The following is a 25,564-nucleotide window of genomic DNA, read 5'->3' as shown; positions in this document are numbered from 1 at the left end:
CCTGATGAAATTACTTCCTCTTTCTGGGCTTTAGGTTCTTCATTTGTAAAGTGAGAGAACTGGACTTGATGGTTTCTAAACTCACAGGGCTGTATTTTCTAAGGACCCATCTAGCTTTAAATTTCTGTATGTTTTTTTTTTTTCTCTTAATTTATATATTTATTCATGAGAGAGAGAGAGAGGCAGGGAAACAGGCAGAGGGAGAAGCAGGCTCCATGCAGGGAGCCTGATGTGGGACTTGATCCCAGGACCCCAGGATCACGCCCTGGGCTGAAGGCAGGCGTTAAACCGCTGAGCCACCCAGGGATCCCAAATTTCTGTATGTTTTTATGGTTTAATTATGTTTGATGTATGAAGAAGACTTAAATTTAGGACTATTACTAAATTTTTTAAAAATTGGAATTCACTTTAATTAACATATACTGTATTTTTAATTTCAGAGGCAGAATTCAGTGATTCATCAATTCCATATAGCACCTAGTGCTTATTAATTCAAGTGCTCTCCTTGATGCCCATCACCCAGTTATCCTGTCCCCTCACCAATCTCCCCTATGGCAACCCTCAGTTTGTTCCCTGTAGTTAAGAATCTCTTATGGTTTGCCTCCCTCTCTGTTTTCTAGGACTATTATTAATAGCGTATTTTTCAGGTTAAGGTTCTTTCAGAAAATTTTGAGGAGATTTTAATCTGTGAAAGGAAAGCTGACCCAGTGAAACTTTTATTTAACTTAAATAAATAAAAAGTGATAGTCCTGGATTAATTTTTTTATCGCAGGATTTGGAAAAGGAGAGATTCTGTACAAGCTATACATCTCTTTTTTTCAAGTGTAAGGAAACATTGCCCTGACATTATTATGATTTTCATTTATAGAACTATCCCATGAGAACACTTGTGTTGCAGGCTTCAATTTCCCAAAGGTATTATGTTGATTCGTTAGGGTTAAGTTGTCTTGCTAGAACTTGTTTGAAATTTCCAGTTTGGCCACCCGATGGGGCGCAAACCACTTTTTCTTTCAGGCACTTCTGCAAATGAAAGTACAGTATATCATATTTAAGATAACACTTGTAAATAAGATGCTTGTCATTTACCGATGTTTCTTAAATGAGTAAATGGATGTTGTATAAGGCAGGAACCTATTACTATTCCTTATTATCTTCGTATAATAATGTATGTTAGGGTGAGTATCCTGGAAAGATTATACTTGTCCATCCATCCCTGAAGGTTGGTTTTGGATCAGCTTTTGGGTAAAGGCCCAGATCATAAGAACCTAAGAATCTTATTTGACCAGGGGTGACCATGGAAAATTAGTCCTGGCTTCAAATCCAGTCCTAATCTGGAAAGCATTTGAGAGACTGTTGAGTTGTGCTGATTAGGGTTTTTAAGTATATTTGGGTCATAGCCCCCAAAGGAGAGTACCCCATACTCCCATGGAGTAAGAGAAAGATAATAGTTGAGCTATTCATTATATTCGTTTTTATTCTAGTTATATTCATTTTTATTCATAAGACAAGGAAGAAATAGAATTTTACTAATATTTAGTAAATGGATCAATTTGATGACCTTGTTAGGAGGTCTTCTGAGAAAAAGAGAGAAGGATTCCTTAAGATAATCCTTTGAAATAAGATTTTACATCCACTGTCATCCACAATGAACTTCACCCTAAGCACATATTATGCATTAAGAGTATCCTGCCTTTGTGAAGTCTGTTTTTCAGTTTATAACCATTATTATTAAGTTTCACAATCAACTAATTCCTGAAGTTTGAAGTAGAGCTTCGAAATACTTTATCACAAAATATTAAACTCAGCTTTTAAAAATAATAAAGCGTTTCAGTTATGTTGTTCTCTGAAATATTGTTATTGATGGTAATTTCTTAGATTAAAAATATTTTTTAATATAAGTGAAACAAAAATTAATTATTTTATCATTTTCTCAACTTTTAGAAACTTTAAAAAATTCTGTTTTAGGAGTATCTAGGTGGCTCAGTTGGTTAAGTGTCTGACTTGGTTTCAGTCAGTTCATGATCTCAGAGTTCTTGGATCAAGCCCCACGTTGGGCTCTGCACTCAGCATGCAGTCTGCTTGAGATTCTCTCTCTCACTCTGCCTCCACTTGTACGTACTTTCTCTCTCAAAATAAATAAAAACTTAAAAAAATGTTTTATAAGAGACACAGTTGTAGAAGGCTATAATTTATCAATAAATATACATATACTGGAGGTACATAATAAGCTTTTGTTTTTGTATTTGATAGGGATATGGTATAAAAAAGGGTTTGGAAGACTTTGCTCAAGTTGTGCAGCTTATTAACCTAAGCTGGTTTGTGGGTTGCCTGGTACTGAACTGGCTTTAGGGATTGAGAGAATGTCAGAATTCACTAGGTTATGATTTGCCTTTTCACATATTCCTGTTATCTAGTAAATGCTGAAAGAAGCTAAGATGACAAAGCTCATGAATAAATGACTTAAATTATCCATTCATTCCAAAAAATATTTATGGGGGTTCTATTTGCTGTAGGCTGATAGATTTGTCCTGAAATTCTAGCTCTCTCATTATCTTAAAAACCGAAAAAAACAGTTTTTGGTTTTGGGTTTTATATTTCAGTCCATGCAATGTTTTTAGAATTAAAAATGGTGTAGAAAGGGAAGATTGCAGATGGAGGACTTGGAGCATTGTTATAAATTTGGATCACTTTGTAAATGATATGGAAGATTTCTCCTTAGCTTTTCAAACTTTTTATGTTATACACCTTTAAATCTAATTTGTTTTTATTTTTAAAATATTTATTTATTTTTAGGGAGACAGAGAGAGAAAGGAAGGGGAGGGGCAGAGGGAGAGAATCTCAGGCAAAACTCCTTGCTGAGCAGGGAGTCCAACTCTGGGCGAGGTTTGATCTCACAACCCTGAAATCAGGGCCTGAGCCGAAATCAAAAGTTGTGTACTTAACTGACCGAGCCACCTAGGCGCACCTAAATCTAACTTGTTTTAGGAGTAGATTTCTTCCCATCACCATGCAGGTGTGATTTGTCTATAGGGAGTGATCAGAAAATTTAAAAAAAATTGTTCATTTATTAGAGGCCAGAGGAAAGGATAATTAACCTGCTGTAAGCATAACTTAAACCTGTATATAATAGCAAGAGGACAATACGCTTATTATTGTCAATACTTGTTGAGGATGACCTGCAGTATTTAGAAAGACCATAGATTAAGAATGAGAAGATAAGTCCTTAGACCTACTTCTGTCACTGACTGTTCATAAAGAATTGGTGAACAAGTGATTTTTTTGAAGATTGAAGGGCTAAAATGTAATCATTCAGGAAAGTGGGAAGTTTTTAGATTATTCTATGACTTAAATTTAGGCTAAATTGGTAAAGTTGTAATTTAGAGTGATCCATGTGCTTTCTTGGCTTTTTCTGTACCTTAGAACAGTGGTTCTTAAACTTTTTGGTCTTGGGACCATTTGAAACTTGAAAATTGTTGAGGATTCCAATGCCTCCTGATATATGCTGTATTACAAATTAAAACTGAGAAATGCTTAAAACACAGGAGTAGCACACCTACTAGAGACATGTTCTCTCACTTCATGCAGCCTCTGGAAAGCACTGTTTATTTGTGAAAAAATGAGTGAAAAAAATGAAGTTTTGTACTATTATTAAAGAAAGTTTGGATCTTTTGGGCTCCCTGAAAGGGTTTCTGTTTTTTTTTTTTTTTTTTTTTTCTAAAGATTTAATTTGTTTATTCATGAGAGAGACACACACAGAGAGGCAGAGACACAGGCAGAGGGAGCAGCAGGCTCCACACGGGGAGCCTGATGTGGGACTGGATCCCGGGTTTCCAGGATCACACCCTGGGCTGAAGGTGGCGCTAAACCGCTGAGCCACCAGGGCTGCCCGGGTTTCTATTTTTTTTAAGTTTATTTAATCTGTACACCTAATGTAGCGTTCAGTCTCACAACCCAAGATCAAGAGTTGCATGTTCTTCCAACTGAGCCAGGCAGGACCCCTCCTTGAAAGGGTTTCTGAGAGTTGCTGCCGTAGACCATAGAACTCCTTTCAGAAAGTTCAGAGATGGCCTGAGAGAGTTCTCTAGTTTTAGGAAGCACGGCCTGAGAGAGTTCTCTAGTTTTAGGAAGCACATAAGGGGTATAAGGGAATCTCTTGGGTCAGAATTCTCTGGTATTTCCCCTACTACAAAGGATGTTTTTTTGGGAAAAGTGAAGGCGGCTTCCTTGGGATTCCCAATTCCATTCTCTTTTCTTTGAATTGAATTGAATTTAGTAGATATGTGGTCAGCTTGTCATTAAGGAGAACGGAATTAATATTTATTGAGCAGTTAGGAACCCAATGTCAGCTGCTTTCCATAGGTTAATCTCACTTAATCTTCATAAGATAGATGATTTATTACTTTCATTTTAGAGAGATTAATCAATTTGTTCATGGCTACACACCTAGTAAGTAGTAGAGCCAGAATTTGAAATTGGATCTGTCATACTTTGGAGCTCTTGCATTTATATAAAAATTGTAAATAATAACAGTGGTGATAGCAGGGGCAGTAACAACAGCTGTGTTTTTTTTTTTCAGCTGTGATTTTTTTTTTAAGATTTTATTTATTTATTCATGAGAGACACAGAGAGAGAGGCAGAGACACAGGCAGAGGGAGAAGCAGGCTCCATGCAGGGAGCCGGATGTGGGACTTGATCTTGGGACTCCCAAGATCACGCCCTGGGCCAAAGGCAGGTGCTCAACCACTGAGTCACCCAGGGATCCCCAGCTGTGATTTTTTTGAGTGCTTATAGTGTTAGGCACTGTGGTAAGTTTTAAAAACATTATCTCTCTCTCTCTCTTTTTTTAAGATTTTATTTATTCATGAGACACACACACACACACACACACACACACACAGAGAGAGAGAACATAGACAGAGGGAGAAGCAGGCTCCCTGTGGGGAGCCTGATGTGGGATTCCATCCCAGGACTCTGGGATCAGGTCCTGAGCCAAAGGCAGACACTCCACTACTGAGCAACCCAGGCACCCTAAAAACATTTTCTCTTTATAGCAAGCTATTTAGGTAGATTCTGCTTATAGCTGGGGAAACTGAGTCTTAGGTCCACTGAGGAAATAATATGCTAATTGTGGGTAGGCTTCTCTTAATTCCTACATCCTATTGCCTTATGAAAAATAAATCAATAAATTCATTCATTTATACGTATGTACATACATACATACATACATACAGTTAGATGTGGTCTGATCTGTTCTTGAGCACCTGTTGAAGTAGTGACTGGTCTGTTTTTAGTCCTGTCTCAGTCTGCATGATTTGGAGGTAGTAGAGGGGTCTGGAGGTCAGAGTTAATTTATATTTTCCTCAAGGTTTTCTGTGTAACTATTATTAGATAGGCAACTGATAAATAGAGGACCTTATGAAGATGAGGCCATAAGAAAACGATAATAAGATATTAGTGATAAGAGTGAAAAGAGGAAGATAAAGAAAAATGGGCATAACTATTGCTATGCCAAGTTGTGGTGTTTGGCTTCTAGATCATAGATCATAGAATTAATTAGACTTTTTGAGGAATTTCAGAGATTAGCCCAATTCCCTTTTTTACCTAAATGGGAAATGAGGTTTAGAGGGGTTAAGTGATTCAAAGTTACATGGTATGGTTAGTGGCTGAGTTAACACAATTACTCTGATTCATTTTATTGCTTATTATTTTGCCTCATATGCTAGTATGTTCATAATGCACATAGAGAACAAACTCTGAAGCCAGACTGCCTAATATTCCAGCTCCACAATTAGCTTAGAGACCTCAGGCAAGTCATTTAACCTCTCTCTGCTTCAGTTTCCTTATCTGTAAAATAGGGATACTAATAGCTTTTATAGGACTTTGTGAGGATTAAAGGGATTAAAATATGGAAAGTCCATAGAGCAATGCCTATCAAATGCAGGGAGCCCAATGTGGGACTCTATCCTGGATCCTGGGATTACACCCTGAGCCAAAGGCAGACTTTCAACTGCTGAGCCACCTGGGTGTCCCTATATATTTACTATTAAAATTATTTCTCCATCAAAGCTCAATGGTATTAAATAATGTTGGTTTAACAGTATCTTTGGAAGGGAGACTAAGCCTTAAAGCTTGTCACTTTATGGTTATCCAGTTCAGGTTTTCTTGGAAAATGTCTTTATTGATTTTAACTATTACTCCTGTTATCTGTGATACTTTTATTAATAAATTGTCCTTAACCATTTTATATATAGTAAGAAAATCAGTCGGGAACAATTATGTAGTTTTGAAAATCCATGGTCGCTTGTAACTCAGACCTTATTTATTTAAATTATAGACCCTCTCTGTTATTTTAGTTTTTTTTTTTTTTTTAATTGGGGTAAAATTCATACATGTACTCTTAAGTATGACCAAATAGCTTAAGTGAGCTTGAGTTTTTAGTTCAATTTTCTAATGAAAATTTAATTTCTTTTTTTTTTTAAAGATTTAATTTATGGGACGCCTGCGTGGCTCAGTGGTTGAGCGCCTGCCTTTGGCCCAGGGCGTGATCCTGGAGACCTGGGATCGAGTCCCACATCGGGCTCCCTGCATGGAGCCTTCTCTCTCTGTCTGTGTCTCTGCCTCTCTCTCTCTGTGTGTGTCTCTCATGAATAAATAAATTAAATCTTTAAAAAAAAGTTTTAATTTATTTATTCATGAGAGACACACACAGAGAGAGAGAGAGAGGGGCAGAGACACAGGCAAAGGGAGAACCAGGCTCCATTCCATGCAGGGAGCTTGACACGGGACTCGATCTGCGGTCTCCAGGATCCCACTCTGGGGTGAAGGCGGCGCTAAACCGCTGAGCCACCCAGGCTGCTCGAAAATTTAATTTCTAATACTAGAATTGGGTTTAGAGTTGAGAAAGTCTTTTCAACCCCTCTATTTTTTTTTTTTCAAGATTTTATTTAATTATTCATGAGAGGGAGAGGCAGAGACATAGGCAGAGGGAGAAGCAGGCTCCTTGTAGGGAGCCTGATATGAGACTCAATCCCAGGACTCTGGGATCATGTCCTGAGCTGAAGGGAGACACTCAATTGCTGAGCCACCCAGGCGTCCCATCAACCCTTCTATTTTACAGATGAATAAATTGAGAGTAGAGAGGCCAAGATTATGTGGTCAGAGTCTTAAAAGTAGTTGATAGGAGAGCGTGGAATAAGAATATTGGCCTGTTGCTCACTGCTGTACCTTGCTGATGCTTGTCACTACTGTGTAAATTTTTTTTTTGGTTTTAAATTTTCAGAATTAATTTTCTTTGTAGGAGTCAATTTAAATGTTCTAATGATTATTCAAATACTCTGCATTAATACATTTATCTGACTAATCCATTAGATCACATTTTCAACCCAAGATAATTCTTGTGTGTGTCAGTTAAAAGACTGAGTGAATTAAGAGACTTAAACCTTAAGAATACTATTGTTTACTCAACTACAGAAAATTAGCCATTTTCCTGTCTTGGTAGAAACCTATCTTAGTTGAGGAGACAGGACTGAGAAATTATGGTAAAGCTTGAGAGGTTAGGTAGGAATGAGAGCAAGGTTCAGGAAAGTTGAAAAATCATTTGGCCATTCCTCTGTAATATATCTGTGTTTGAACATTAACTTAGGTTTATTTGTTATCTGTACATGAGGAGTAACCCTCCCTCCCCATTAAGACCTCTTATTACTTGTTACCAAGCCAACTCAGGACATATATGACTAGAGAAGATTAGAATATGTATTTTTTTTTAAAGATTTTGTTTATTTATTCATAGAGACACACACACACACAGAGGCAGAGACACAGGCAGAGGGAGAAGCAGGCTCCATGCAGAGAGCCTGACGTGGGACTCCATCCAGGGTCTCCAGGATCACGCCCTGGGCTGCAGGTGGTGCTAAGCTGCTGCGCCACCGGGGCTGCCCTAGAATATGTATTAAATCAGTTCACAAAGTATTCATTAATGACTGCTTCCTTTTTTTTTATTTTTAATAATAAAGAAATAATGATAATACTACCAGCTAATGTTGACTGAGTGTTTCTGATGTCAGGCATTTTACATTTAATCCTTATCCTCTAACTCTAAGGTGGGTTTTGTTATGGTGTTTTTTTTTTTTTTTTTTAAGATTTTGTTTCTTATTCATGAGAGACACAGAGAGAGGCAGAGATATAGACAGGGAGAAGCAGGCTCCCTCTGCGGAGCCTGATGTGGGACTTGATCCCAGGACCCCGGGATCATGCCCTGAGCTGAAGGCAGACGCTCAACCATTGAGCCACCCAGGTGCTCCACGTTATCCTTGTTTTAAGAAGACACTGAGTCTTTGAGTATCACCTAGTGAGTGATTAAAGCCAGAATTCAAACACAGGTATGTCTTATTTCAGAGCCTGGATTTTTAAATATGGTATTACATTGTCAGCATCATGCAAGGGGCTAGAGAAGTAAAGATAAGAACCTGCCCTTGAGGAGCTCATAACTTGAGTGGGTTTCCTCATCATAGTATACTGTGATTGTGTTACAGAAGAATACCAATTGATTTTGCTCTGGATATCTTTGAAATTCTCACAGAGGTGATATTTGAACTGGGTACCAGAGATTGAGTAAGGTTTGATCACATAGTGAAGAGGAAAAAGGGCACTGGGGGCAATCTAGGCAGATAGAATAATATTAAACAAAGGCATAAATAGGTGAAAATAAGTGTATTAATGAACTCTGGTTTAGTAGATATGTTGGAGAACTGATGGGGTAAGGTTGGAAAGGGGGGACTAGAAGGGATCAGGGGGTGAAGGGATGAGTATCTTTCTGAGTTTAAACACTTCCTGGGTGTGAACCATCAAGAATTTTATAGGAGAGGTTAGTGGGGAGGAATTAGTACATAGTGAGATATATAATTTAGTTCTTGGAGGATGGCTTGGAGAGAACAAAACCAAAGACCCAGAGGCAGGAAAACCAGACAGTATGGCCAAACATATTGAGGGCTTGGATCAATAGCTTATTTAATCAATTTTAGTGTGTATTTTTCTCATATTTTAACACTGAAGTCAGGATACATCTTCTAATTAATGCTGTGTCATAGATTAATTGGCAGACATGTTTTTTTTTTAGAAGCACAAAAAATAATGATGTATGTTACTCTTAGTGACATTTTAGATTTGATTAAATTTGATAGTAATAATATATAGTATTTACTTAATGCTTACTGTGTCTATGTCACGCAGAGTAGTAGATACCTGCCAGCATCCAGCATCTGGCAGTGTCTGCCATATTTAGCAACTTTTTTTTGAAATAACAGAAACTGACCAAAAGGCTTGGGTCCCCCTGAGATGTCATTAAGGGTTGAAAAAGAGATTCATAAGAGCATGGTTGAAGAGTGAATGGAGAAAATAAGAAAAGTTCATGTTTGTCCTTACAGAAATTGGCTAGAGCTCTAGAAAGAAATTATTTTGGTATCAGTTTAGAGTTTTCTTGTTTTGTTTAGTCAGTGAGTGCAGATTTAGCCCTTTTATGTAATAAACTCAAATGCAATCACTGATAATGAAATTGAGATACAGTCTTTCCCTTGTTTTTCAAATGTTTTTATAATAGGTAGCAAAGGTGTTTATAAGCAGGTGAGATACCACTTCTATCACAGAGCTCGTACATCTTCTGATGTTCTTTCTTTCTTTCTTTCTTTCTTTCTTTTTTTAAGATTTTTTTCATTCATTTATGAGAGACAGAGAGAGAGGCAGAGACACAGGTAGAGGGAGAAGCAGAGTCCACGCAGGGAGCCTGACGCGGGACCCGATCCCGGGTCCCCAGGATTACGCCCCTGGCCGAAGGCAGGCACCAAACTGCCGAGGCACCCAGGGATCCCTAAACCTTTATTTTTGACTCAAATATACTTACTGGAAATATGAATATTGAAATATAAGTATCTCAAATTATACTGCCATTAGATATTTGCTAGAAAGGGCTCTAGCCTTTTTTAACCCTGTATCAAAAATTATTAATAATAATTTCATGCATATTTTGTGAATCTGCCCTGTTAAATACAGAATATTCTATTAAGGTTAGTATCTTCCTTCCAAATGTATATACACAATATTATAGTAGTTGGATCATTTTATTATCATTAATATTTGAAATTAAATAAAGCTATCATTGGGCAGCTCAGGTGGCTCAGAGGTTTAGCACCGCCTTCGGCCCTGGGCGTGATCCTGGAGACCTGGCATCAAGTCCCGCATCGGGCTCCCTGCGTGGAGCCTGCTTCTCCCTCTGCCTGTGTCTCTGCCTTGCTTTTTCTCTCTGTGTCTCCCATGAATAAAAAATAAAATCTTTTTTTTAAAAAAAATAAAGCTATCATTGGTAAAGATAAAGTAATACTATTACACTTTTTTTTAAAGAGGAAGGGGGAGAGGCAAAGGGTGAGAGAGAATCCCAAGCAGGCCTCACACCCTGAGATTATGACTTGAGCTGAAATTAAGAGTTGGACACTTAACCTACTGAGCCACCCAGGCACTCGCTATTAAACATTTTTGAATGCATCACTTTCTAGTACTTAGCACAGTGATTTATTTTGTCGGTGCCTCAGTGTTTATACATTTTATAGGGGTGAAGGAAGGAAGAATTCACTGTAAAGGTTCAAATCTAGGGAAACTGGTAAAGAATAGTTACTTTGGGGGATGGTAAACTCATGAAATTAGAACTTAAATAGGCTTGATTTTATGTGTGAAATGTCTATGTGTAAAGAAGGAGCTAGGATTTTAAAAATCGTGTCAACAGATAAGATTATCATAATTGAGACAGTAATACAGAATTAACTCATTTCAGGGAAAATATTTAGGCAGAAAAGTAGAGATGCAAATAGAGGAAGTCTTGGAACATACATTGTCACAAGAGTCAAGAGGGTTTTTTTTTTTTTTTTTTACATAAATTAGCTGATTTATTATAGGCTAGCGGTGTTTCAAATGGAGCTTCTACTGGTCTTTCAACTTGTCTTCAGTCTTCTGATGGCAGACTTTACTGTGACAGCAGAAGTGGTGGTATAGGTCCAGGCGCCACCAGCTACGGTTTTCATGCAGGAGCCACAATGCCAGATGCCCACAGCTCATCTTTTCATGTTGGTTTTGCCAAGGAAAGAGCAAGTGTACTTGGCGGGCTGGCTAATTTATGTCTGCTTCACCATTTTCTGGAGGGAGGCACCATAACGGGTCCCGTATTTACCCACGATTCTGACCTTCTTGATGCGTTTAGCCATGTTGCTGCAAACTAGGTCCCACAACAGTCAAGAGTTGTAAAGATAAGTGGATTATTAGCAGTGACATGCTCTGTATATAGGTCAGTGAGAATGAGAATTAAGGATAGGCCTTGAATATGACAAAAAAAGCTTATTGGTAGATTCTGAACATAAATTGTCTTTTACAAACTGTCTTCCAGGTTTTTTTTTAAGATTTTATTTATTCACTTATGACAGAGAGAGAGACACACAGAGACAGAGACAGGCAGAGGGAGAAGCAGGCTCCGTGCAGGGAGCCTGACATGGGACTCGATCCCAGGTCTCCAGGATCACACCCCGGGCTGAAGGCAGTGCTAAACCGCTGGGCCACCGGGGCTGCCCTGTCTTCCAGGTTTTAAGAGGTTAAAGTCATTGAGCAACATGTGTGTAATTTTCAGTTGAGAAATGTGGCTCTTTTTTTTTTTTTTCCAAAGATTTCATTTATTTATTCATAGAGACAGAGAGAGAGAGAGAGGCAGAGACCCAGTCAGAGGGAGAAGCAGGCATTATACAGAGAGCCTGATATGGGACTCGATCCAGGTTCTCCAGGATCACGCCCTGGGCTGCAGGCTGCAGGCTGCGCTAAACCACTGCGCCACCGGGGCTGCCCGAGAAATGTGGCTCTTAACAGAGTGAGGAAAAATAGGATAGAACCTTTAGGAACAAGTAGAATAAAGCAAAAGGTTCTTTGAGGATATATGAGATCTGTTCATATATGAAGGCAGTGGAGAAAGTGGCTTTAATTTTATCTAAATTTTTGGATTTATTTACATTTCCCTCAGTTATTCGCTGTGAGATATTCACAAAATTATATCTCTGAACCTCAGTTTTCTTGTGTGTTAAATGGGGGTACTATTTAGCTTTCAGGATTATTGTGAGAATTAGATATAATATATGAAAGTGTCAGCAATGGCCTAAACTATAGAAGATGCTCATCAGTAAAGTATAGCTGTTAATTTGTCATTATTAAAAATTAGCCATTGGAGTAACTTATTCATTTATTCAACAGTCATTTTAGAGTATTAGTACTTAATCTAATAAGACTCTCTTTGAATCTTATGAAATTTCTTGGAAAGCAAATGATATAGCTGGACTTTTAGAATCCATTGCTTTATGGGTGCTTGGGTGGCTCAGTTGGTTTGGTATCTGCCTTCAGCTCAAGTCTTGCCAGGATCCTGGGATTGAGCCCCTTGTTGGGCTCCCTGCTCTCTGAGGAGCCGGCTTCTCCCTCTCCCTGCTGCTCCCCCTGCTTGTGCTTTTTCTCTCTCTCTGTCAAAATAAAGTCTTAAAAAAACCCATTGCTTGAGGAACTACCTTTTGACAAGATGAAATATTGTATTTCATAGATTCTAGGATGTACACATCCCTCTTCCACAATCCAACACCTTTGAAATTGGGATTTGTCTTACAGATGGCATCGTGTAATTGGAAGTGTTTTTCTTTCTTAATGATTCATAAAATAATGGTGTGCCTTGACAATTGATGATGTCTTAGAGTCAATGAAATACAGTAGTATTTTATTAAATACAAATATCTTCGTGTATTTTGACAAGTGGTATTTTTGTGGGAAACATTATTCAACCTATAGAGAATACCTTGTCTATTAAGGTTTTGTGATATTGAAGTTAGAGCTGTGAAGTGGTTTCACACCCCTAGGTTAGAAACCATTTTTTTGGGCACCTGATTAGCTCATTTGGAAGAGCACGTGACTCTTGATCTTGGGGTCGTGAGTTTGAGCCCCATGTTGGGTGTAGAGATTACTTAAAAAAAAAAAAAAAAGAAACCATTTGTATAGACATATAGGAAACACCATTGCAAAGCTTTTGGATTCCTTTTTGTTTTTGTTCAGATAAACTGGCAAACTGTTACTAAGAGCAAAAGTGAGAATTTTATGTTGTGATAACTATTATTTTTGGGCAAAATCCAACATGTTTTACCAACCTGTATAAAACTTATATGTTAAAGAGAGCTGGAAGCCAAAAGCATTAAGAGCTTTTCTTTTAACTAGTAAATGAAAATGGTTTGATTTTTTTGTAGAAATAAAAGATAATAGAAATTGGGAAACATAAGAAAGGACTTCATGTTTTGATACTTTATGAAACTGGATCTGCTATAAAAGAATTTAATAAAAATAATAGTAGCTAGCACTTTAAAAAATTAACTGATGTGCTGATATTGGACATCTATCTAGGTTTTGTGTGATAAAGTCTGTGAAATTTACCAATCCATTTTAAATTTGTACTGTGCTAGACACTGGCATATAAAAATTGAAGTGAGATTGCTCTTTGCCTTCAGAATTTATAGCTGTTACTATAATATGTAAGAATGAGCCATATAGATTTAATTAGAAGAGAGTATTTATTGTCAGCGTTATTTTATAATCAGAATAGTGCCCTTAGACAAGGAAGATGCTGATTTATCTGTCAGACCTTCTCCAGCTTAGAAGCGTGGCTGCATGACTTCCCAAGGGCATTCAGTGTAAGTTAAGTTATAATGGTGGTGGCTTTGACATATGGGAATGCAATTTTGTTTATTAATGTTAAATAAATCACTTACTTAAAGTTGTCATAATTTTCCTTAACATAATTTTGTATATTTGTGGGAATAAAAATATTAGCTACTTTGATCAAGACAAGCAGTAGATGTTGGGGATTATCTAATAACATGTACATTCTGTGTTATAAAGATGTTTTTCAAGTCTACCTCATCTATTAACTGTCTATTGCTATATTACAAGTTACCTCAAAACTTAGTAGTTTAAAACAATAATAAACATTTATCTCATGCTGTTTCTATGTGTCTGGAGTTTGGAAGGAGCTTAACTGGGTGTTCTGGCTCAGAGTATTATGTGAGGTTGCAGTTAAGATGTCAGCTGGAGCTGCAGTCATTTCAAGGCTTGACTGGGCCTGAGGATCCATGTGGGTTTTTGTTTTGTTTTGTTTTTTTTTGTTTTTCAGGAGGCCTCGGTTCTTTACCACTCAGAACTCTCTTTTTTCATGGCTGGCTTCTCTCAGAATGGGTGATCCAAGAGAGAGCAAAATGCAAACCACAGTGTCTTTTATGACCTAGCCTCGGAAGTAGTACTCTGTCATTTATGCAATATTCTGTTGATTATACAGGTCAGCTCTATTTTGTGTGGGAGGGATTACACAAAAACATTATTACCAGGAAGGAATCTTTGGGAGTCATTTCAGAGGCTAGTTGCTACACCTGATAAAAAAATCTAATGGTTAGGAAAAGTTTTGGAAATAAAAGGAAGGATATCAAAAAATTGAGTTGCCAAAAATAGAGGTAAGTCTTAGAAAATAAGGTTTCATTAGAAATAGTGGCCTATATGTCTTTTTCTTAAGCATGAATTATAGAATGTGTAATACTTGGGCAGGCTACTTTAATAATCTGAGTCTCAGATCTTCAGTGGTAAAATGAGAAGCACAGTTACATTCAAGAGTTAAGGCTCTGTGTTTTAAGAGTTAATGCTTTAAAGAGTTAAAGCTATATGTTCAAAATACTCAAAACGATCTAATAGTAGATATTCAATATATTCAATAAATGTAACTGATTGATTTTTTATTGATCAGTATTTGTGGCCATCATTTCCTCAGCTCTCATGTATACTCATTCCCATCTAATCTAAGCCTGATCACTCTTCTGAAACCATTTATTGATGGTTACGGATGAGTTCCTGATCTTCAGATCTAATAACTTCACCTTCTCTCTTTCTTTTTAATCTCTAAGCAGCTTTTTATTTTTCTTTCCTTTAAGGTTATATGTTTTAAATCTTACATATGGATAATTTAAATTACAGGCTCTAAAGTAGAGAGTAAAGAGTGTAGGCCTTCTAATGTTAGCTGTTTTTATTTATAATTCAGTTGCAGCCTTCCAGTTAGATAGGGAGATGGCATTCCAATTAGATAGACAGAATAGACACCTGTATTCACCATCCAGCTGAAGAAACAGAAGAATTATTAGTATAATGAACCCTTCCTAGATTGTTTTATTTAACTCAGATGTTTTCAGTTTAATTTTTAAATTATTTTTCCAACTTTCTTGAGATGTAATTGACATATGACACTGTGTAAATGTAAGATGTACAACATACTGGTTTAATACATTGATATATTGTAAAATGATTACTATTGTAGTATTAACTAACACTTCCATCCCATCACATAATTACACTTTCTTTTTTGTGGTGAGAACATTTAAGATCTGCTCTTTCTACAACTTTCAAGTCTATAACACAGTATTATTAGGTGTTATCATCATGATGAACGTTAGGTCCTCAGAACTTACTAATCTTGTAACTGACAGTTTGTACCCTTTAATGAATATTCCCCGTCCCCACGCCAATACACATGTGTGGTAACCACCACTCTATTCTCTGTTTTTCTGAGCTTGTCTTTTTCAGGTGCCACATGTAAGTTATATCATATGGTATTTGTTTTTCTCTAACTTATTTAACTTAGCATAACGCTGTCATTATCCACGTTGTTGCAAATGGCAAGATTTCCTTCTTTCTTGTAGCTGAATAATATTTTCCATTGTATACCACATCATCTTTATTGATCCATCTGTTAACACTTAAGTTGTTTCCATGTCTTGCTTGGATATTGTGAAAAAATGCTGCACTGAACATAGGGATGCAGAGATGTCTTTTCTAAGCAGCTTTGGTAGTTTTTAAAGCACTTATTTCTTTTTTCAGTGTTACATTAGTTTCAGGTATATAACATAGTGATTCCATAACTTTGCACATTGTGCTATGCTCACACATGCACATCAATGATCTGTTACCATACAACACTATATATTAATTTTTATGGTCCTGTGTATATATATCTGATTTTTTCCTCATTGTCATCTCTGCTGCTTTGTATTCCAAAAATTTATGTCCTTGGCCCACTTCTCACTTTCTGAAAATTTCATTTACCTAGAACTTATGTCGTTTCAAATCATCTTAATATGCAGATAATTTCCAACTCGTAACGTAACTCTGAGCTATCTTTTAAATTGTAAATCTCTATTTTCATCTGTCCACTAACAACCTCAGTTATCCTGTGGAAACCTAAAATGATTTGTCACCCAAACTCCTATCTTTTTTTTTTTGCTCAATTTTTTTCTTTGGTGTTTTTTCAGGTCAGTTAATAGTATCTGGAATCATCCTTCTTTTTACCTGGGCTCAGAATTTTGGAGATCTTTAATTCCCTTAGTTCATGTTTAGTTGTTTTTGCTTTTGGTATTCCCTTAATGCATGTTTAGTTGTTTTTACTTCTTGGTATCCCCTTCTTTCCCATATTTCACTTTTTTTTTTCCTATTCCTACTGCTTTAGACTTTGAATATGCTTTGTTTATTTTTTTAAAAGTATTTAACATGTCATATTCTAATTTACCTATTTATGTGACTTTGCCTTGTTTGAGTTATCATTTCTTTAGAGCCTGGCATAGTATATAGGGTAGACATCTAGGGGTGTTACTGAGTAAATAAAACTTGGTAATTTCCTTAATGATGAGATTAGTAATCTAGAAATATCTATGGTGTGCCTTTTTAATACAAGTACAAGCAAGGTGTCCAAAACCCTGACTTTACATTAATGTGTGAAACAAGTGATATGGATAACTAAAACATAAGGTAGAGATATTAAGTGCTATAAATGGTTTCAAATAGACTACTAAAGGATTTCAGGGGAGGGAGTGATGATTTCCAGCTGGAGTATCTCAGACAAAGCATAAAAGAGGTTAAATTTGTTGTAGACCTTGAAGAATGGTTAAGATTTGGAAATTAGATTTTAGGGATGTGGGTAGGGTAGGGGATTTTAGTAGAGGCAGTAGTTGTAAACAAAAGCAAAGATGCAAGAAATATTGAGGTCCCTAAAATGAATAATTATAAAAATAATTCATTTTGACTTGAGGATCAGGTTATGAAAATGAAAGTTATTTCTTCAATTTGGAAGATAAGCCTAAAAAGATAGTTTGGACCATTCTGGGTACCTTGGAGATCAGCAGAGGATTATGATTTTTTTTTTGTGGCCATTGGGGAATCCTTATAAGTTTAAGGAGGAGAATCAGACTGGTGCTTTGGGAAGGTTAATATGGCAGCAGTTTGTAAGATGTTTTAGTTTTAGAGAGATGAAAACCTATAGGTTGGTAAACCAGTGAAGAGTTTACTGAAATAGTGTAGGTAAAAGGATAAGAGAATGAATGTAAGTGAGGTTGTGATAGTGCCATTCACTGAACCAGATCACTAAACTCATAGGTAGAAAGGAGAATGTAAGAATGTTAACACTGCTAGGACAGGGATTTTTATTTTCCTCATGATGTATTCCAGGTGTCTAGAGCAGTGCCTGGCACACAGCAGATACCTAATAAATGTTTGTTGAAGAAGTGATAACTGAGATTGTGAATCTGTGTGGTTTGGATATTGGCAATAACATTAAAAGAAATACAGAGCATGAGCAGATTTTGGAAAGAAATGAATTGAATTTTGGACATTCTGAGTTTGTATTAGCACACATGTGGCTGAGGATATAGTTTTGGGAGATATCCACATAGATATAGTAAATGCCATGTCAGTGGATGTCAGAATATATTACTGTAGACATTTATAAATGTGAATATAACATGACATATTCCAAATGAGTTCTTCCTATTATATATGGTTTATACATTTAATAATTTCAATTATAATTTAATGTTATAACAACTTTTGCATATTGAATTGCCTCTTGCTGATGGGGTGCTTTTAAATTCCATAAAAATTGAGTCATGTATAATCCTAATATTCTATAGGCTTTGGATTAAGTATGCACAAGAGTACATTACTTTTAAACTTTAATGTATTAGATTATAAGAATTTATATAAGAGTTTTTATTTTACAGATTATTTCTGTCATCAGAAACAGAGCTAAGTTCGTTTATTTGGGGATACAAATAACATTAATTAGTTGGTGATTCTTTGTACAGGACACATGAGAATGCTAGCTGCCTTCTTTTGAGGTTTATAATTTGATTTACAAAATTGCCCTTAACATTTCAGTATCATGAAAACACGACTGATTTCTAGATGATGAGTCAAAAACTAGGTCACATGTAACCGACTTACACATTCACAGACTACCCAGTATTTTTGGTGAAAAAAATTAAAAAGTGAATGCAAAAAGAGAAAGTAGAAGCTGAAAAAGAAATAATTGGAGAATGTCTTTAGGGTGCTGTAAATAAGTTCATAATGTACATATTTTGAAAAATATGTCAAAATTTTGTTATTTAGGAGTTCCATTTAGAAAAGTTTTCAGATTAAAAAAGTCTAATATAAACTTTATCTAATTATTAAGCACCATTAATAGAGATTATGACTATTTTAAAGGTTTATGACATATCCCTCTCCTTCCTCTTTAAATGCCTTGTTTGTTTTACTGCTTAAATCAATAATTAGATTCTAGTGTGCTTTGAATGAATATTGAAGCCAATGAGAACAACATAGGTTAGATATTTTATTGAGGGGGGTGTTAATATATATAGTATGATATATATAAGGCTGATGGTAAATTGATAAGGTTTTTTTTTCTTTTTTCAGATTTTTATGTAAATTCTAGTTAACATACATTGCAATGTTGGTTTTAGGAGCAGAATTCAATGATTCATCACTTCTATAGAATACCCAGTGCTCATCATATCAAGTGCCCTTCTTTTTTTAAAAAAATTTTATTTATTTATTCATGACAGACACAGAGAGAGAGGCAGAGACACAGGTAGAGGGAGAAGCAGGCTCCATGCGGGAGCCCGACGTGGGACTCGATTCTGGGTCTCCAGGATCATACCCCAGGCTGAAGGCGGCACTAATCTGCTGGGCCATCGGGGCTGCCCTCAAGTGCCCGTCTTAATACCCACCGCCCATCTAGCCCATCCCCCACCCACCTCCATTTGTCAGCCCTTTTGTTCTCTGTTGTTGTCTCTTATGGTTTGTTTCCCTCTTTTATTTTTTTTTTCCTCTCCCATATGTTCATCTATTTTGTCTCTCAAATTCCATATGAGTGAAATCCTATGGTATGTGTCATTCTCTGACTGATTTTGCTTAGCATAATACATTTTAGTTCTATCCATATTGTTGTGAATGGCAAGTATTCATTCTTTTTGTTGGGTAATATTCCATTGTGTACCACATGGAAGTAGGAATTTTTCTAGCTTCTGATCTTAGTTTGTGAAAAGGCCTGTGAAATGGCCTGTGCTTTTGGAAATAGATTAATGATCTATAATGTGTAATAAAAAAATAACTACATAAGAAATTTGTAATGGTAGTATAATTGAACATACATGTTAGGTTTGAACTATATCCTATTTCATACAATAGATGTGTGTGTGTGTGTGTGTATTTGAAAGTTTAAATAATATAATTAGGAGACCTTGTTATTTAAAGCATATGCAAACTGGGATTTGCATGTATTTTCTTAGGAGTCTGTAGATTTCCTATAAGAATTAAGAATATAGTATGTTCATGACAGTGATTTTCTGAAAATATCATAGCATATTCTATCTAGATCATCTAGATGACTGCCTTATAAACTACTAAGTATGAGGAGATTGCAGTGACTGTGTTTATGCTTGTTTGGTCATGTTGGCTCCAGGCAGTATTATACTACTCTATGAAATTTAATAAGGACTGAGGCATATCTAAAACATAAATGAGGGACACTTGGGTGGCTCAGCAGTTGGGTGTCCGCCTTCAGCTCAGGGCGTGATCCTGGAATCCTGGGATTGAGTCCTGCAAGGAGCTCCCAGCATGGAGCCTGCTTCTCCCTCTGCCTGTGTCTCTGTCTCTCTCTGTGTGTCTCATGAATAAATAAATAAAATCTTAAAAAAAAACCCAAATAAAACATAAATGATGTATTCATGTCCAATAGTAGATTGCCAAATGATGCCACAACCCACGTATGATACAAGTTTTTTGATAGTTCATATTGGATTAGCTAACATTCTTTGAGTCTCTTTCATGTTCTAAGTACTCTTCATGTATAATCATGAATTATAATTAATATAAGGATTTGTGTTTTAAGAGTTTTTAATTCTCATAACGGACCTGTGAGATATGTGTGATCACTTCTGTTTTATAGATGAGGGCATTGATATACAGAGAAGTTAATTTTCACAAGCTTACATAGCTATTAAGTGGTAGAGTCATTTTGCATACTCATTGTCTGACTCCGTTGCTCCTACCCACTGTGCTATGCTACTTCATAGTAGGGAGACGTACTAGGAGTATTTATATCACAACTGATAGTCATATAAGTATTCCAAATTCAGAACGGATATAATTACAGTATTGTATTCATTTTGCTAGTTGAGGTTTCAGCAAATATCTTTTTCCTGTCATGTTAATGTTATTGGTTGAATAGTATTGGTTTTGTGGTTGTGTTTGGATTTAATTTGGAAGGTCTTACTGTTATATGAGTTGTTATAAGTACTAAGGACTTTTGTCTTAGTATACCTATATTTATTTCAATAGCATAACAAAAATAATTTAACACTTATAGTAGAGATGCTGATATAAAAGATTACTTTGAATCCTTTGAAAATCAAAGAAATCTATTTTGGGGTACGTGGGTGGCTCAGTCAGTTAAGTGTCTGGTTCTTGATTTCAGCCCAGGTCATGATGTCAGGGTGGTGAGACTGAGCCCCCTGTCGGGCTCTGTGCTCTCAGGAGAGTCTGCTTGAGATTCTCCCTCCCTCCCCCTTTCCCTGCACACTCACTATCAAAGTAAATAAGTCTTTAAGAAATCTATTGTAATGCACATGAATGTATATTGATTTTATTACACAAATTCAGAGGTTTTGTTTTAGTTTTAGTTTTAGTTTTAGAAGGGGGAGGGGGAGAGGGAAAGAGAATCCTAATCAGGCTCCATGCCCAGGGCAGAGTCCAACATGGTACTCGATCTTCCAACCCTAAGGTCATGACTTGAACCAAAATCTGAGTTGGACACTTAACGGACTGAGGCCATCCAGGCACCCCCAAATTTAGAGTTTTATGAAAAGTACTGGATTTCCTTAAAGGAAAACAGCATCAATTGAGGAAAATTTTTTTTTTTTTAAGGAAAATCTTTAATGTGTTGTTTTGTGTATTTGTTTTGTTGTTGCTGTTGTTTTGTTCTGTGTATTTGGATATACTGCCCTTAACCCAGGTAAGTGCCCTGTTATAGGTAACAATCTGTAGCCAATCTGTAGGTACTAATGTAGGCATTACTTTGTAGGCTTTTTTTCCCCCTACCAATTCCTAATTGGGGGTTGTTCTCCTGTCACAGGAATAGAATGGTATCCTGTTGTGGAGATCTCTAGACACTTATTACAATAAAACACTTAGAGGGACTGTTATTCAGAGGAAACAAGTAGTAAGAAGCAGAAAGAATTGTCCCTGATTTTATTGAGAGTTGTCTAGATTGAAATGAAATTATGATTCAGTTTTATAATAAAAATGAAGACTCATCGTTTTTCTCTTTATAAAATTTTAATCTTTTTTTTTTTTTTTAATTTATGATAGTCACACACAGAGAGAGAGAGAGAGGCAGAGACATAGGCAGAGGGAGAAGCAGGCTCCATGCACCGGGAGCCCGACGTGGGACTCGATCCCAGGTCTCCAGGATCGCGCCCTGGGCCAAAGGCAGGCGCCAAACCGCTGCGTCACCCAGGGATCCCTTAATCATTTTTTTTTTTTTAAACTTAATTAGGTAACAAGCTTCCCTTTTGCAAATTTAATTTATTTTCATTATATGTCACTGAGGTACTGCTTAGTATGCTTTTTCAGTGTGCTTTGTTCATCTTTAATTTTCTCCAAAGAAGAAAGGCTTTTTTTTTTTTTTTTAAATTTATTTATGATAGTCACAGAGAGAGAAAGGGAGAGAGGCAGAGACATAGGCAGAGGGAGAGGCAGGCTCCATGCACCGGGAGCCCGATGTGGGATTCGATCCCGGGTCTCCAGGATCGCGCCCTGGACCAAAGGCAGGCGCCAAACCGCTGCGCCACCCAGGGATCCCGAAGAAAGGCTTTTGAATTCAAGAACTATTTATTGAGCTTCTACTATGTAGAAGCTGCTCTGCTAGTCCTTAATGGTTTATTTGGTTCCTAATAGTATCCTTTAATTTTGGTACACCTGTCTTTTATATTTCCAAAGTAGAAAGACTTTATTTAGATATTTGAGTCTCCAATATTACCTCTTTCCATAATAATTTCCATAAGTATTCTCTAGCTGGGTTTATGTGTTCCTTCTTATATTTTTCTATCTAGAGATTTACTTTGCTCTAAGCAATCTTCATTTACTCTCTTAAAATACATAATGCAAGACTGTAAATACCATTCTGTACTTGTGTAGGACTTTAATATAAAATTCTAATCCAAACTGATAAAAATTCTGATGTTTTTTTTTATTTTTATTTTTTTAATTTTTTTTTTAAAAATTCTGATGTTTAATAAAATCTTCTGGATTAATTTTTTTCTAGACTAGAAGTTATTGATCCCCCAGGTAGCTGAAATTGTAAAGAAAATAGTGTATGTATGTTTTGTTCTTAAAAGAAGTTCCATACCTTTGTCATACTCACTTTAATTATTAATGGTCAGTAAACATGAGGCTGAGTTTCAAAGGTGATTTTAGAAAAGTTGTGGCCCAATAATGAAGGTTTTTTAGAAAAGATTTCTGTTTGTGTGTTTTCTGTCACCACTTCTGACCAGTTCTTTTTTCTGATAAAGTAACCATTTCACTGACACCAACTAGGTGTTTAATAATTTCAGTTTAATTCTGACACTAACTATCCAGAGTTAGCATAGATCTCATGGGTAAGGGCTTAGTCCTACAAGACTGTTCTCCCTTGGGATGCCAGCTATCAACGGGCTACCCAGGATACCCATACTTCTGCTTGGGTGACTACAAATCTTTGGCTATTGGTGATTGAACTAAATCCCCAGCCATTCTCTTTTCCTCAGAGATCTGAGGGTGGGGCTGAAAGTTTTAACCCACTGATCACATTAGGCAGGCAGTGGTTTTTCTGGGGACCAACCTCCATCTTGAAGCTATTCCCTGTCCCAGCTGTCTCATTAGTATATAAAAAAGATTAGAATCCAAAAGTTTTCAGAGATTTCTGTGAGGTTCTGTGTTATTAAAAATTTCATTTCATTAGTCACTGGTGTAAAGCAAATGGTAAATTTACTTGGGAAGAATATAATTTACTAGACTTGAATATAGAATGAGTTACTCTGGAGTTTTATTTCCTCTTTTTTGGGTTTCAACTTGAGTGAATTTAGGGCAGTGGTTCTGGGCATGGGATATGTGTTGATTTTGTGTCCTCCACAGGACACTTGGCAGTGTCTGGAGACTTTTGGTTGTCACAGTTTTGGTGGAGGTGTTCCTACTGGTATCTAGATGGGGCTAGTGGGTTGCTAGATGCCAGGAATGGTACTAAAAATCCTATTATACACAGAACAGCCCCCCTACTTCCCCCAAAGAGTTGTCTGACTCTAAATGTCAGTTGTTGAGGGAGTCTGGAGGCCACTTTGGGAATCACCCATGGTTAAATGGTATTTGAAGCCTTAAAGCTATGGGACTGGGTAAAGCTACCTGTTTATAACCAGCTCTTCAGCACTGGAGCCTTATCCGCTCAGTTGATTCTACCTTATTGATAGGTATGGGGATATGCTTTTCATTCTTGTCCTGAAAACACTTATTAGGAGACAAACTGCAGCCATTCCAAGTACCTAAATATTACTGATAGTTAATTCACTGATTTGGAAAAACAATAAAACCTGTAAATGTTGGGGATCCCTGGGTGGTGCAGCGGTTTAGCGCCTGCCTTTGGCCCAGGGCTCGATCCTGGAGACCCGGGATCAAATCCCACATCGGGCTCCCGGTGCATGGAACCTGCTTCTCCCTCTGCCTAAGTCTCTGCCTCTCTCTCTCTCTGTGTGTGTGACTATCATAAATAAATAAAAAATTTAAAAAAAAACCTGTAAATGTATTTATAGTCTTGAACTCTTACACGGGACTTTCCAGACCTTCATTGAAGAGTATTTGTGTCCAAGATAAAAAGAATTCTGGAGATTGTCTACACAGCAATGTGATTGTACTTGACACTACTGAATTGTTAACTTGAAAATGGTTGAGATGGTGAATTTTATATTTGTATTACTACAATTAAAAAAAATTGTATCTAGTGTTTCATATTTTCTTAAATAGTGTTCCATGATTTCTCTAGGACCATTGTTCTCAGTTTCTGTTCCTGTCTTCTTTTAGTCGAGAGAATTTATGATCTCCGGAGATTTTTCATTCTTTTCCAAATGCCCTTTAATTTTTAAAGTGTAACTATTAGCCATTTTCTTAAAGATTGGACAGTGCTGGATTTATAAAAAAGTATAGCATTTGGGTTTTAGCTTATTAAAGTTAATTGAATATTTTACTAAATTCTCATTTTAGGGAATCCTGTCATTGGATACTGAAAAAGAAATAATTGTTTAGCTTCAAATGCTTTTAGTGTAAAGATTACTCATGATTTCATGCACTTTTCTTTTTTTTAAAATAGGCTTTCAAGGATATGCTGTATTCAGCTCAGGATCAGGCACCTTCTGTGGAAGGTAAGATGCATTAATCCCTAATTGAGTCACATAAAACCCCTTTAAGGGAAGATGTTTTAAATTGCATAATATAAAACTAAAATATCTTGCTATATTATATAACTCTTTTATGCTTTTTAAAATATATATTGATTGTATTTTAATCAAACTTTCTGTTTGTTAAGCTCACATTTACCCTATGATGGATCTCTTATTATGTCCTTGAATCATCTTAGCATTGTGAATCACAGATAACTGGTTTAGAGTCAAAGTTCTTATCTTCCCTCCCCCCAATATATTTTCATACCATCTCTCCATCTATCTTTCCTCCCATCCATTTATCCATTCATCCATCCTTTAGTGAATCCTTAGTCCATAATTAATCTGGGCAATATAGTTTTTCCTTTCTATTTATGTAATGTCTTTAGATTGGGATTAGTGAAAAAACAGTGAATCACATTTACTATGTGTATGTGTGTTTAGGCAGGTATATATTTGCATGTGCACAGTTAGGCAGTTGTAAAATCACTAATCGAAGGACAGTAGTCCTCTCTCTAGTAATCTTTATTGATCTTTTCTGTTACCTCAGCTTCTACTTCTTCACTAGCTCATTCTTTATGGGTTTAACCTTTGATAGGTTTGGAGAGTTGTAGTTCATAGTTGTGTGAGTTCTTGTATCATTAAATAATGGAGCTAATTCAACAGTTATTTCTTGAGGAAGT

The 25,564-nt window shown here is 36.4% G+C and overlaps 1 protein-coding gene and 1 pseudogene across 2 annotated transcripts in view; one reads left to right on the top strand and one right to left on the bottom strand.

Moving 5' to 3' along the window:
* XPR1 (xenotropic and polytropic retrovirus receptor 1) overlaps nucleotides 1–25,564 on the top strand; it is a 218,528-nt gene that overhangs the window by 3,816 nt on the left and 189,148 nt on the right. For both annotated transcript variants that reach the window (XM_077902071.1, XM_077902072.1), the window contains exon 2: nucleotides 24,812–24,863. In XM_077902071.1, the coding sequence (XP_077758197.1) occupies nucleotides 24,812–24,863 (52 nt within the window). The remainder of the gene's footprint in view (nucleotides 1–24,811; nucleotides 24,864–25,564) is intronic.
* LOC144315328 (large ribosomal subunit protein eL43 pseudogene) lies at nucleotides 10,977–11,246 on the bottom strand (annotated as a pseudogene).

The sequence above is a fragment of the Canis aureus genome, chromosome 6 (assembly GCF_053574225.1).
Source record: "Canis aureus isolate CA01 chromosome 6, VMU_Caureus_v.1.0, whole genome shotgun sequence".
In the NCBI taxonomy this organism is placed as follows: Eukaryota; Metazoa; Chordata; class Mammalia; order Carnivora; family Canidae; genus Canis; species Canis aureus.
Note: the sequence above shows the minus strand (reverse complement) of the source record. Positions and strands in the feature narration are given on the sequence as shown.